At 43.1% G+C, this 13,216-nt stretch overlaps 1 protein-coding gene across 4 annotated transcripts in view; it reads right to left on the reverse strand.

Annotated features, from left to right (window-relative positions):
- ZNF654 (zinc finger protein 654) overlaps positions 1-13,216 on the reverse strand; it is a 330,726-nt gene that overhangs the window by 194,085 nt on the left and 123,425 nt on the right. For all 4 annotated transcript variants that reach the window (XM_078658097.1, XM_078658094.1, XM_078658095.1 and 1 more), the window contains one exon: positions 2,564-2,699. In XM_078658097.1, the coding sequence (XP_078514223.1) occupies positions 2,564-2,699 (136 nt within the window). The remainder of the gene's footprint in view (positions 1-2,563; positions 2,700-13,216) is intronic.

Consider the following 13,216-nt stretch of genomic DNA (forward strand, 5'->3'; position numbering starts at 1 on the left):
AGATAAGCTAATCAACACAATTTATTTCTGAATCAAGCATATTGCCTTAAAAGTGTTTAGTAGGACAGTAATGACGAGAACTACTGCAATTCTGATGTTCAGTTTATTATAAGAATGCTTGAGAAAGCCCAAGGCTAATGGGCCAATATAATTGTTAAAGTCACAGCTTGTATCTAGGCTCAAATGCCCATCAGGAGACACAAATATACAGTAAACTGTGTCACTTATATTTAATCACTTGAAATGTGTATTGGTTATATTTTTTAAGTTTTATGTACATGTATGCTATTTAGGTCGATGTGTCTGTGATTACACTGATGACGATCATTTAGATAGAACACAATGCAAACTGAGTGATTAACTTTTGGCGTTAATTACTTTTTAAATTGAGGGTACCGTTGTGTAGTGAAGGCACAGAGTTATCTTGTAGCTGTCCATTTTCTTAGCCTTAAAAAGCCTAGGTGCTTTTCCAGACTGACTGTCTATGTGTGTGTCCGTTTACGTACGTGGCCTGTGTTTGAGTTTTGCAATCATAGTGTGTGCCACCGCTTGCGAGCTTGTCTTCCCGGTAACATGATTCTTGCAGCCTGTACAACAGCAATATAGCACTGCACATTGGCAACAGGAAAAGACCCAAATTCCCACACGCTTGTAAAACATGAATGGCTACCTGTGACATCATTGCATAATGAGAGCACTCAATACTGTTTCAGTAGGTTACCGGGTATTTCACTTTCATGCAGTTTATCAAAAGAGGTTATGTAACAAAAATAAACTGCAAACTCACTGTTCCAGCGCACGGCCTTTAACCACCCATAACAAATGCGAACTAGCAAGACCTTTGAGCGCCGCTTTAACACATTCACTTTAAACCGTCTCCTTTCCATAGTTTAAAATTGCGTTTAGTTGAATGCTTCTGTGGAAATCGAAAATCATTTCGGTTAGCATAAGCTGAAACCATCTTCTTTGTGGCTTCCATTTTGTCAGCTATGTAATTCTTCTGTCTTCACTGTTGCTTGCCCTTCTATTCTGCTTGAGTCATCAGCTTTAGTTAACTCCTTCAGTGCTGGGCCAAAGCAATGTATGTGCTGAGCAAAGGTCTGTAGCTGCTGAAATGCACCTGGTCTAAGATGTAACTGTCAACTATTTTTGGCTGCTGTAAGCAGTTCTGTTCCCCCTCCCACTTTGCTGACTAAGCGATCTCCCAGCTGCCCAAGTTTGTTGGTAGTTATTCTTGTGTATGCTTGTATCATCTATTTGTAACTACATGCTTACTCTCCAACAAACTCTGTATTTAAGCACCATGGTCTGCGTATTCAATGTACTACCTCCTGGAACACTTGAGGGTGTTGTATGGATGTAGTCCCGCTCATTATTGATTAATAAACTTGTTATTTGAATTCCAGCTTCAGTGCCAATCTCTATTTTGTTGGTCTACGGACCAATGGACAGAGAAGGGTGACCCCTGCACCGGTGTGCCCATTAAAAGGCACATTTCCACACTTCCTGTAACACATTAATAAAAACAGCGCTTACAGACTAAATAAGATGTAACCGGGTAACAACTGAAGTAAAAGGGCCAATCCTCATTAGAGGTTACAAATGAAGACAAGATGGTACTAAGGAGGGACTAACAAGCCTAATAACGAATTAGAAGCCAGCATTTACGAAGGACGATGACACAAGCCAATGACAAATATGGGCAGTGAGTGTCAGGGCTTCAAGTACATACTCTAATAGAGCATGGCTCGCAGCGCATGCTCTGCCCAGGCACGACCTAAAAAGACTGCATGCCATCAATGAAAAGTAATTTATCACACTTTACTTACAAGATGTAGGATTGCCCAACGAGAGTTGTAAAATACTGTTCTACCCAATGACCTGATCTCAAAAGTCCTGTTCCTCAAACCTCTGTCAAGCCACATTATCTAATGACCATGCTTCACCACACTAAACTGGAGAGCTTTATTAAACTTATCTCCACAGTTGATGGGTCTGTGTATCACTTAACACAAAGACACGCTGATTGCATCATCAAAGAGGTACTCGCACCTACTTAGTGACAGAAAATCTATAAAAACTGCAAGATAATCCACCAGAACAAGACTGATCATGATTTGGCGGTAGTCGAACGTTCTGATAAATTCCTCCACACATCAAGACAAAGTCTATTTTTACAGATGTACCCCTTATCTGATGAATACATATACATGTTCATTTTGTCTGGCGGTGCATTTATAAAACTTTGCCCACGTGTACAGCTTCAGAATTTTCCCTTCTAACATGCTTCGTTACATTAAAGAAACTTAAATAAAAGTTTGGGAATCTAAAAAAGGGATACATTTGCCAACAGGCACTTACTTATGGTATCAAAAGGCAAATTATGATTACAATGTAAGGGGCTTATAGATAGGTCAGGTAGAATAGCTAATGGAGGAAGACTATGAAAATGTTGTCTTTGTATTTCAGATGTGGACTCTATGTTGAATACTTTTTTTTTAAACATGCAACTAGCCTATGAATGCAAACTACATAAACATAAATCACTCTGATTAACTGTTACCTAAATCCAGAGGTTCATCCTTTCCTTTGAGAATGGCCTGCAATACCGGACTTTCCCAAGGTCCCCCATCTTTCATGATTTGGGTTACAAGTCTTAGTTCCATGTTTTCATACGGCAGCAGGATGTCATTGCAGTCCTGTAAATTAAACATGGTTTAGATTAGTGACCAAATTAATTACTTTACATGATATTAACTCATTTAAGGTTTTTCAAGATTATACAGCCCGATAGTTGGTCTCTCATCATTATGACAGTCAACAGTACAGTGTTTCCAATAACTAGAAATAGCATTAAAAAAACATAAGCTGAAGAAGTGGTAAAACGTACAAATAAACTGCTTATTCATAACTGAATGTCCATAGTTGGTTACGGGCTTTGAATCCAGGAACTTCACTTTTCTAGAAAGCACAGCAACTATTGTGATGCAGAACATATTGACAGGAAATTCAACGTATGGAGTTAATACATTTCCAGCTATTTTACTGGTGTAACAGAAGGGTGAGGACAACGTACTCATTAATTAAAAGAAGTGATCGGCAAATGTGAACTAAGATTACAAGTAACTTTCCCTACTCTCTCCTGTTAAAGCATTTTGAAATTAAACAACAGACTAGCAAGGACATCGCTAAACTCGAGGTACATACTCCAAAGAACATAGAAATCTTTTAATGTGTTCATGCAAATAAGTTGTGGAGGTAGGTCGAATCCACTGAGATGTCCATTCTGGAGTCAATGCAATAGTCTTAAGAAAGGTGTGGCCTGATTGCGAGGTGACCACACTGAAATTTTTAGATTGGAATAAACCGTGGTTGCTGCTTTTCCACTTGTGAAAAGAGTACTGTTCTACTGCAAAGGGCCTACTCGCTTTTTCATACGTAGCAATGCAAAAACGAATCATCTAGGAACAGACTGTTTTGAGGGTGCTAAACTATGCAACTCCACAGAAGCCCTTTCTTTGTCGTTCAGCGAATTTGCAATTTTTTTTCATGATTTTGGCCACAGGCCTAGGGTGGTAATGGTATCCCTACCCTGCCCTCTTTCACTCTTTTTTTGACTCCGTGCTGAGTCCCAAGTCCTAAGATGGATGCTGTCACATCCTTGTTGATGTGGTGACAGCCCATCAGATCTCACCTTGAAAGCTGTCGACCCGCAGTTTGATATATACAAAGTTTTTGAGAATTGACTGCTCAAAAACTACTGAATAGATTTACACTAAATCACAAAAAGCACTCTTTCCGTACAATGAATTCACTTTCTGCCAAATGTGATGTAAAGTCGTTTGGGCTGTAGCTGTGTCTAAATGTTCCTATAGAAAAATAAAAGGGGAACACACTTTTTGAGTCTCTCCCTTTTTCTCTGCTCCTTCGATGGATCACTCCAAATCTTTCCAGGATGTAGCGGACGTTAAAACAATTTTTTGGGGGAAAATATTGTGAAGATTCGGCAAATGGCACCAAAGACAGAAGTAAACAAAAAATGCATTTCCTATGGAAACACCATCTTAACTACTCAATGGCAATCGACATTGGGATATATATATATATATATATATATATATATATATATATATATATATATATATATATATATATATATATATATATATATATACACACACACACACACCACAATCCTGAAGAAATGCAGGTCACGCAAATCAAGTACAGACCACTCAAATAAGTGAAGTGAAGATAGTAGTGCTTTATTCCTCCAGTCATAGCAGCGTGACGCGTTTCGACCGGGTAGACCCTGTCTTGATCACATGACATGGCCAAAAAACAACCAGTTTAAATGCTGTGGTGTTCACAATTAACGCTCCTCCTGCTTTGCCACAAAATGAAAAAATACTGAAGAAAATATGGGGTTGAAAACTTCAATGGTATTCAAGCTAGCATAATGGCAAGCTAACATTTAGGAGAACCACTTTAAGTATACCACAGAATTAATACATAAATATACAGATATTTAAGCAAGATAAATAACCAATGCTATTATCTTAACCCCTTGCGTGCTCCTGTCGGCCAACGAGACGGCCGACAGAACCCCGCCCACCCTTAAGGAGTTAAACAGTGGTGAATCAATCAAGGGCAAGTGCCCAAAGACTCCAATACCTGAAGTAATACCGAAATAATGTTTCAGTTAACAGTAAAAAATCACATAGAAGGCTGGAGGTCATAATCAATGTGAACATACAACAGCAAAATAGAACTGTGCAAAGTGCAATACAAATCGCATATTCATTCATAGTAGATTTGTTAAAAATTCATAAAAGCGGATGCCAAAGTGACGTGCAAGTGCCTAGTGCAAAAATTGCAAAGAGTTCACAGAAGTAAACTTCAAAACTGATACCCGGATATAAATATACCAATACAGCTAGGGACAAGATATGGACAGTACAATAGAATATTCAGTGCACCATAACGCAAATTCATGTATGTAAGTAAGACCAAATTGAATTCTTTCATGGATCCTACCAGAACAACCAAGTACAGTACCGTAAGCCAACTTTAGTCCAATAAAAAGCTACCTGGACCCTACACCTCATCTCCACCTAATTAAAACCAGTAAAACTAGAAAACAAGTAAAACCAGCTAAAATCCGATGAAAACAAGGCATAAAAGAACACAGATAAAAATTAATTAAGACAAAAATAGAGCTTAAAATTCATTCATAGCAGCAGATTCAATTATCGCACGGCTCAGGTTCCATATATTACAGTCACGAGATAATGGGACAAGCCTGCCCCATGTTAAGATCCAACAGCTAGAATTAACCCTATAAATTGTTATAAAAGAGTATAAATAATTATAGAAAATTATAAAGATCTTCGCCTTTATTAAGACCATTAGGAATCTTCGTGTCTAGAAAAAAAATATACTGGCTCTCCAACTGTCTAAGATTCCTCTCTCTATCCCCACCTCTTTTGGAAAATGGGACTGCGTCAATACCAAAAATAACTCAAATCTTTAAGATTATTATGATGAACCAATTGAAAATGAAGAGCCACAGGATAGCTGGGATCGGAGTTAACAATAGCCCGAAGATGCTGCAAAATACGGTTGAAGACCTGGAGCTTAGTGCTCCCAATGTATTGAAGATAAGTACATTGTAATACATACACAGCATAATCTGTTTTACAGGTAAACAAACCATTAATCTTGCAGACAACTTGGGTGAAGGCATCATGATATTCTAAAGTGTTAACCCCAAACTTGCAGGCTCTACAGGAACTGCATTTACTAAACCTGATTGATTGGAGAGCCAATTAGAGGATTTAACAACTTCTGGACTGGTCTTGACAAGAGCATCCCTCATAGAGGGCGCCCTCCTGAAAGTAATAGAGGGAGGCTCACTGAGTAATAGAGTCAATGTTATATCTGTTCTCAAAATAGGCCAATTAGACTTCAAGATATTCCTGATATTTTTTTCATAGCAACTGTAAGTTGTGATAAGTCTAACTTCAGTATCCTCTCTCTTAGAAGGATTGTCTTTTTTAGGGATAGCAATCTTAGCGTTAGAGGCCTGGGGGGATTTCTTGGTGGTTAAAAGCATTCTATCCAAAGCATTTTTAAGATCCGTCTCTTTGTAACCACGGGCCAAGAACCTTTGAAAAGATTCATTAAGACACATTTTAAGATCACTCATTTCTGCAAATTCTTTGAATCCTTAAAATCTCCCCATAGGGGATGCTCTTAATAAGGTGGCGGGGATGGGCACTAGAAGCATGGAGAATTGAGTTGCCAGCCGTTGCTTTCCTATGCAGTCTGGTAAAACTGTATTATCAAGAACATAAATTTCAACATCCAAAAACTCAACTTTCTCATTGCTAATGGTAGCTACAAATTCCAAATTGAGCGTATTTATATTGATGTTAGCCACAAATGTTTCCGCAGTTTCTCTAGACCCATGTCATATCAAAAGCACATCGTCTATGAAACGCCACATATGAATGATGCCAGTTCCCTGGTTCCCAGCATTAGCAAGCGCGCGACCCAGGACATGCTCCTCCCACCAGCCTACATGTAAACACGCATGTAGGAAGGTTGATCCCTGACTATGGTTGCCCCCAACTTTTTGCCTGGTGTTTTGCTGGTTTTCTGACTTAGTTGACCTGAGGCCCTGCTGTTCAGGACCTCAGGCCCACTGCTCTCTCTGTAAAATGGATTCCATGTACCTTAGGTACATATCTAAATTGGATACTGAGCCACCTTATCAGTCCCTGTACAGTGTACCTTAGGTACCCAGGGCATAGGTGTACCCAGGGCCTACCAGGGGCTGCAGCATGTATTATGCCACCCCTGGCTGGCCATCCAAATCTGACACAACTGGCTGCTTGACAGCTGGGGCAAGGTGGTGTAATCACCCTTTGCTTTAGATATAGTATACCTATATCTAACCCTAAAATGGACACACAGATCTCCTATCAGTCACTCCTATGGCAGGCCTTAACAATCCTGAAGGCAGAGTGCTTGGAATCGTGTGAGATGGTGCTCTAGCATGAGCTGAGCCTGTCTGCGGCTTTCGGGATCCATCCCTTAGCCGTTTCCATGATATCGCATACCATATACTCTTAAGTGCATTATAATCCTCGCGGTTAAGTGCCAACTCTGGTATCGCTTTATCAAAACATGTCGAGTAAGGTGTCATACGAATTGGAATACTAACCCCTCGCCAATTCTGGCGACGGGGTTAGCATTCCACCCTTCTAGAGGGACACGACATGCATGTAACCTATAACCCGGTTAAAAGTCAGACAGAGCCTTAGCATCCACAAAATGGATGCTGCCACCGAGACACAAGTCTGCCCTCCTGCTGCTGGGAGTCCTCCCAGAGCAGGAGATAAGGACAAAGGGTTTCCTGCCAGGGGCGGTGCCAGCACCGTCCCAGACAGGGTTTTGTGTATTGTAGGTAGGCAGGGCTTTAGAGGAAGGTGACTGCACGTGGCACCCCGGTGCTCACTGTGCATAGGCTGGCTGGAACCAGTTCCAGGGACACTCCAGACCCTGTGCTGGGGAAAAGCCCGCCAAGGAAGTGGGTGTAACCACCCCCCTCCTGGTCCCACCCATAGGGCAGGACTTAGTCGCGTGCCAGCCCCCTTTTCCCAGATAAAGGTAGGGACTGGCCCCCTTCCAAATCAGATCATCTTTGAATCCTGAAACTACTTTCTGCGAAAGGAACTCAAGACTTCTTCCTAAGATTTCTCCCTTGTGACTAAGGAGTAGTCACCCTGCATCCGCAGGCACCATCCAAGAACACTGCGGTCTGCTGTAAGTCCTTCCTCCGGAATCCGACTGCCCAGCTCGACGAGAACCGGCTTCCCTGGCACCTCTGACCTCTACCCACCTCTACAGCCCAGCTGAGAACCGTGGGTGCGACGAGACCTCAAGGGACCGGCCATCTGCAAGACTGCACGACTTCTTTCCAGCAAGCCCGCCGAGTAATCTACTGGTGAGTGCTTTGGGGTCCGAGAAGCCCCGACTCTGAGCAGCTCCAGCTCCGAAGTGCAGCCCCCCAGCATCTCCACGATCTGCGTGGGGCCCTTCTGCTTTCCGCTGCTCACCGCGTTGTTTGGCTACTAGCCCGTTGGCTTGTGGCCTTCCTGACGACGCCCGACGACATTTCTGCTGCTGGTCTGGTTGCTCCAGACTGGCCCTTGCTCCCTTCCAGAAGAGGAGCACCCTGGACCCTCCTGGTCCACTCAAGACGCCATTTTGAGTCCACCGCGTGGGCTTGAATTAGCCAAGGCTTGTTGCCCAATCCTGGGTAACTTCGACGCCAACAACTTCATCCTTCGTGGGACAGCTCGCACCTCCATCCTGGTCGCCGACAACGCCTCCTGGTCCGAGAGACTGCAGAGCCCAGCAGTGCCCACTCACCTGACTGCGGTGACTTCGCCCGGTGCCATCCTGGTGCCCACTTAATCACTGGCTAGTGATTCAAGAACTTGGTCCCCTCTGCTTTCAGGTTTTCTTCTTCCTTGATCCAGGCTTGGATCCATCGAACTTTCCTTCACTGGTCGCCTGCCAGCAACTTCTTCCTTCCAGGCTCCTGGTCCGGCAACGAGATCCCAGACGTCTTTTCAGACCTATGCAGCTGCAGCCCCTGGGCTAGGTAACTTCGGCACTCCGGTGTCCCAGCATAGCCTCACTATCCAAGGGTCAGGATCCACTGTCATTTTCTCCCTACCAGGTCGGGTTCGCCCGTGAACACTAACTTTGCCTTTACTAGCCTCCATAGACTTTGTCCCGCATCCCGCGTGAGAGTGCACACTCTGCACCCGAGTCCCCTAGGTCTCCTAGAAGTAATCTAACGATTCTATAGTCAAGTCCTAGCGATTCCAAAGCCTATTAGTACTGTACTTACCTGCTAGTAATTTCGCATTCCACTTTTAAAGTATATGGTTTTTCGTGCCCCTCGGGCATTTGTGTATAACGTGCTAACTTAAGTATTTTCGTAAGAGTTTTGTTGTGTGCCTAGCACCCTGTCCTCATAAAGAGTACAGGGTTGTTGTGATTCTAATAAATACACTGTTTATTTTCATAACACTTGTGTGGTGTCCTTTCACTGGGTGTTCAAGGGGTAATGTGATGGTAAAACAGCTGGCTTAACACGCCCTCTAGAGTCTTAGCCTTAGACTGCTCGTATCCATGCTACTAGGATAGCTGGTCTATAAGGTTGACTTACAACCAATCATCAATAAGGGTTGTTTGGACTGATATATAGTGATCACTAGAATAGTGAGCACTGCACATCAGGCCAACTTCTCACAACGCATAACTGGGGGAGAAGCATGCTCCCATGGCCACGCCCCGCAGCTGCTGGAAAACCTCATTGTTAAAAAAGAAGTAGTTATTACAAAGGCACAGGTCAATCATTTTTACTAACATCTTACTATGCTCATTAAATTTGATCTCTGTCTGACAAAAAGCAGTGAATATCATGTAAACCATCCTGATGATTAATGGAAGTGTATAGAGAACAGATATCCATCACGATAAAATAGTACTCTGGACTCCACGAGACCTCCTTCAATTTAACTGTGCAGAAAAAAAGTCAACATATTTAGAGATGGGCTCAAATAACCCATTTTGGGCGGAGATAATAGGACGCCCGGGTATAGGAAATACACCCTTATGTACTTTTGGTAACAGGTATAATGTAGGTGTGCTCGGATGGTTATTCTTCAAGTAACAATATTCTTTTTTGCTGATCAAACCTTCCCTTTTCCAATGAGCCAGCTGTTTATGTACTAGGTCCTTGACTTTATTCAATTCATTGAAGGATGCCTTCCTGTGACAAAGAGTCATTAAGCTGCCTTTCTGCCTCTTTGATATATACATCCTGGGGCCATAAAACGATATTACCCCCTTTGGCGGCCTTATTCACAATGATGTTCCCATAGTTATTGATTTTGTGCATGAGGGTTGAGTATTGAATCTCTGCATAACTCCTTCGCTTCTGGTTATGCGCAATCGATCTATTCAACCCCTTCATATCTTCAATCATGCGGTCACTAAAGACGTCGATTGCATCTCTGGGTATCATCGGAACAAAAGTAGAACGGGGCAAAACGGACTCACAGCTACACTACTACTGTTAATACCCATAGATTGTAATTCTTCTTGGGTATCAGAAGGAGAGTCATCGCCTTATTCATACAGGGAATGCATAGTTTTCAGAGTAGTCACGTCAGAAATTAGAATATTCTTACTGGGTTGAGAGTCAGCAATAATAGTGGTAGCAGTACTACTGACTTTGTTCAATTTATGAAATTTCATTAACTTCAACTTCGTATAAATTTAAACACGTCAATACGAGACTGAACATATTTAAAACTATTCTTCGGACAGAATGATAAGCCCAAAGCTAAAAGTTGAGTTTCTGCTGCATTTAAGTCCAAATCCCTAAGGTTGATAACATTGTTGGCTGTCACAGTAGTGGTAGTATTATTTAATTCAACTGAGGGGTTTCCTTTCCCTCTCTTCTTTTTCGCAAAGCCGCCTCTATTTCCTCCTCTCTTTGCGGCATTTGTTTCGTTTACGTCGTCTTCGCCTCAGTGGGCCCTCTCGGCCTCAGTGTGTGCCGACTGTCCTCTATCATAAACCCCAATTCCTCAGATGCGGTGAAGGTGCTGAGTGCTGGTTGTTGGCCAGTCATTTGATTTCCATCATCAGAACCTGCACTACTTATCACTGAACTTAACTCTGTATCAGATGTTTCAGAATTATCCGCCTGTTGTAATTGAGCAGTGGGAGCTTTAGATGGTAACGCCTGTAGTATCACCGATTCAAACTTTTTGGAGAAAGTAAAAATGTGTCCATTCTCTTAATCGGCTTTGTCATGCGCAAATTTAAAAACTTTGAGCGTTTTGATTATTTCCTCGTGTTTATCTAGGCGTTTCTTTATTTCTTCTCTCGTTTTACTTAGAACATCTTGCTGCTCCATTGCGTTCAGTTAATGATTTAATGCATCAATTTGACGAACAATGTCTAATCTATCGATCTCCGCATATTTGATTAGGATGCATACCATATTCATCGACGCTTCCAAATTGTTGGCTGCCCACTCTTTTAGCATGAGGGGGTTGGGGTTCTCGAAAGATGGTGCAATAAAAACCCTCAACCCACGAGGCACTCTGCCGGCTTCTTTGCATTTTTCCAAGAACTTTTTTTCCCCCCACTTAGGGGCAGATTAGGATGGCGGTGAATCCGCATCCTCCGGCCGGTGGAAGCCACCGCCGGCCTGGAGGATGCGGATTCACTGCCGCGGCCACAGAAAACACCCACCGCCAGATTAGGATGGCGGTGGGACCAGCGGCGGACGGCAGGTCCGTCTGCCGCTGGTCCGCGGGGTGTGGAGTGCTATTTGGTGGCGGTGTCTGCAAGACACCGTCAGCCAAATTAGGATGTGCATCAAAACATGCTTTTCCACAGCAGCTTTTCCGCCGTGGAAAAGCATGTGGTCTTTGGTGTTTGGGGGCCAGTTGCGCCCCCCAGGGTGTCGGAGGGTGGGGGGTGCACATGGGGGGTACCTATGGTACCCCCCAGCATTTACATGCACAAAGCGGCAGGCACCGCGCGGTGCCTGCCGCTTTGTGCATGTAAATGTAAAACATGCTTTTTTAACCTTGCGGTGGGTGCTGCTTCAAGCAGCACCCGCCGCAAGTTAAAGATACGGGATGTGACCGCCAGGGTGACGGTCACATTCTAATTGCACCGGAGGGACCGCCGCTGCCCCTGCGGACGGTCCCTCCACCTCGGGGGGGCAGATGGACACAGGTCCGTCTGCCATCCTAATAGGCCCCTTAGTTAGCTCCGTACGGAGCAGTTTATCCAGTCTCTTTAATTTTGATTTGACATTGTTTTTGTCTGCCATATTGCTATTCCCTTTGCTGGCTTCAGTGGTATCCGGTAAATTTAAAAACAAGGCATCCACTATGAGTTTACGGTCTTTGAGCACATCAGCAGCCGTCGCCATAACGGCAATGGTTGAGGCAAAAGCTATTCACACTCTAAATAGAACCTGGCGTACTAGTGAAGTACAAATGGTTCTTAAGTCTTTGAAATCACAAATCTCTTCACCCGCAAATAGCCCTCGAGTGGCAGAAGCATCAACGGCTCACCTCAGTCACAGTTCTGAAGATCGCCGAGTCCTTCGACTCCACACAATCCCCTCGACTACGACTTTCCATTCCGCCAAAGCGCAGCTGCCAAAACCTCTCTCTCCCGGCTGCGGGGGGCTGGTAATGGAAACTCCTTCCGGGTCAAACAAACATTGCAACGCGATACTGACTGAATTCCACCAGCCACTCCAGAAGAGAGGGTCCGTAGATAGGCGGAACAGTCGTACTGCCGAAATTTAATAGAAACCACAATCCTGAAGAAATGCAGGTCACGCAAAGCAGGTACAGACCACTCAAATAAGTGAAGTGAAGATAGTAGTGCTTTATTCCTCCATTGATAGCAGCATGAGGCTTTTCGACCGGGTAAACCCGGTCTTGATCAGATGACATGGCCAAAAACCAACGAGTTTAAATGCTGTGGTGCTCAAAAGTAACGCTCCTTCTACTTTGCCACAGAAAGTGAAAAAATACTGAAGAAAATATCAGGTTGAAAACTTCAATGGTATTCAAGCTAGCATAATGGCAAGCTAAAATTTATGAGAACCACTGCAAGTATATCACAGAATAAATACATAAATATATAGACATTCAAGCAAGATAAATAACCAATGCTATTATCTTAAACAGTGGTGAAGCAATATATATATATATATATATATATATATATATATATATATATATATATATATATATATATATATTACCTACTGGCGGTCGCCAGTAGGTATATATAGTTAGGATTTTTTCTCTATGGGTTTTTTGAAAATTCTATGTCTAATAACTTTGGCGTTTGTGGACGGAATTGGCTGAAATTTTCAGGAAAATGGCACATTTTGTTTCTGAGCAGCCCCTGAAAATTGGGGGGGGTTTCGTCCAGGGGGGGTCGAGAAAAAAGGGGGGTCCCAAAACGTGTTTTTAACATTGAGTTTTCCATAGGGCGGTTGGCCTCACTTTTAGCCCGAACGGCTGAATGGATTTGCACGAAACTTGGCAAAATTGTAGGGACTGGTAGCCCGATGTGCCTTTTGTAG

This window comes from Lissotriton helveticus, chromosome 8 (genome assembly GCF_964261635.1).
Source record: "Lissotriton helveticus chromosome 8, aLisHel1.1, whole genome shotgun sequence".
In the NCBI taxonomy this organism is placed as follows: Eukaryota; Metazoa; Chordata; class Amphibia; order Caudata; family Salamandridae; genus Lissotriton; species Lissotriton helveticus.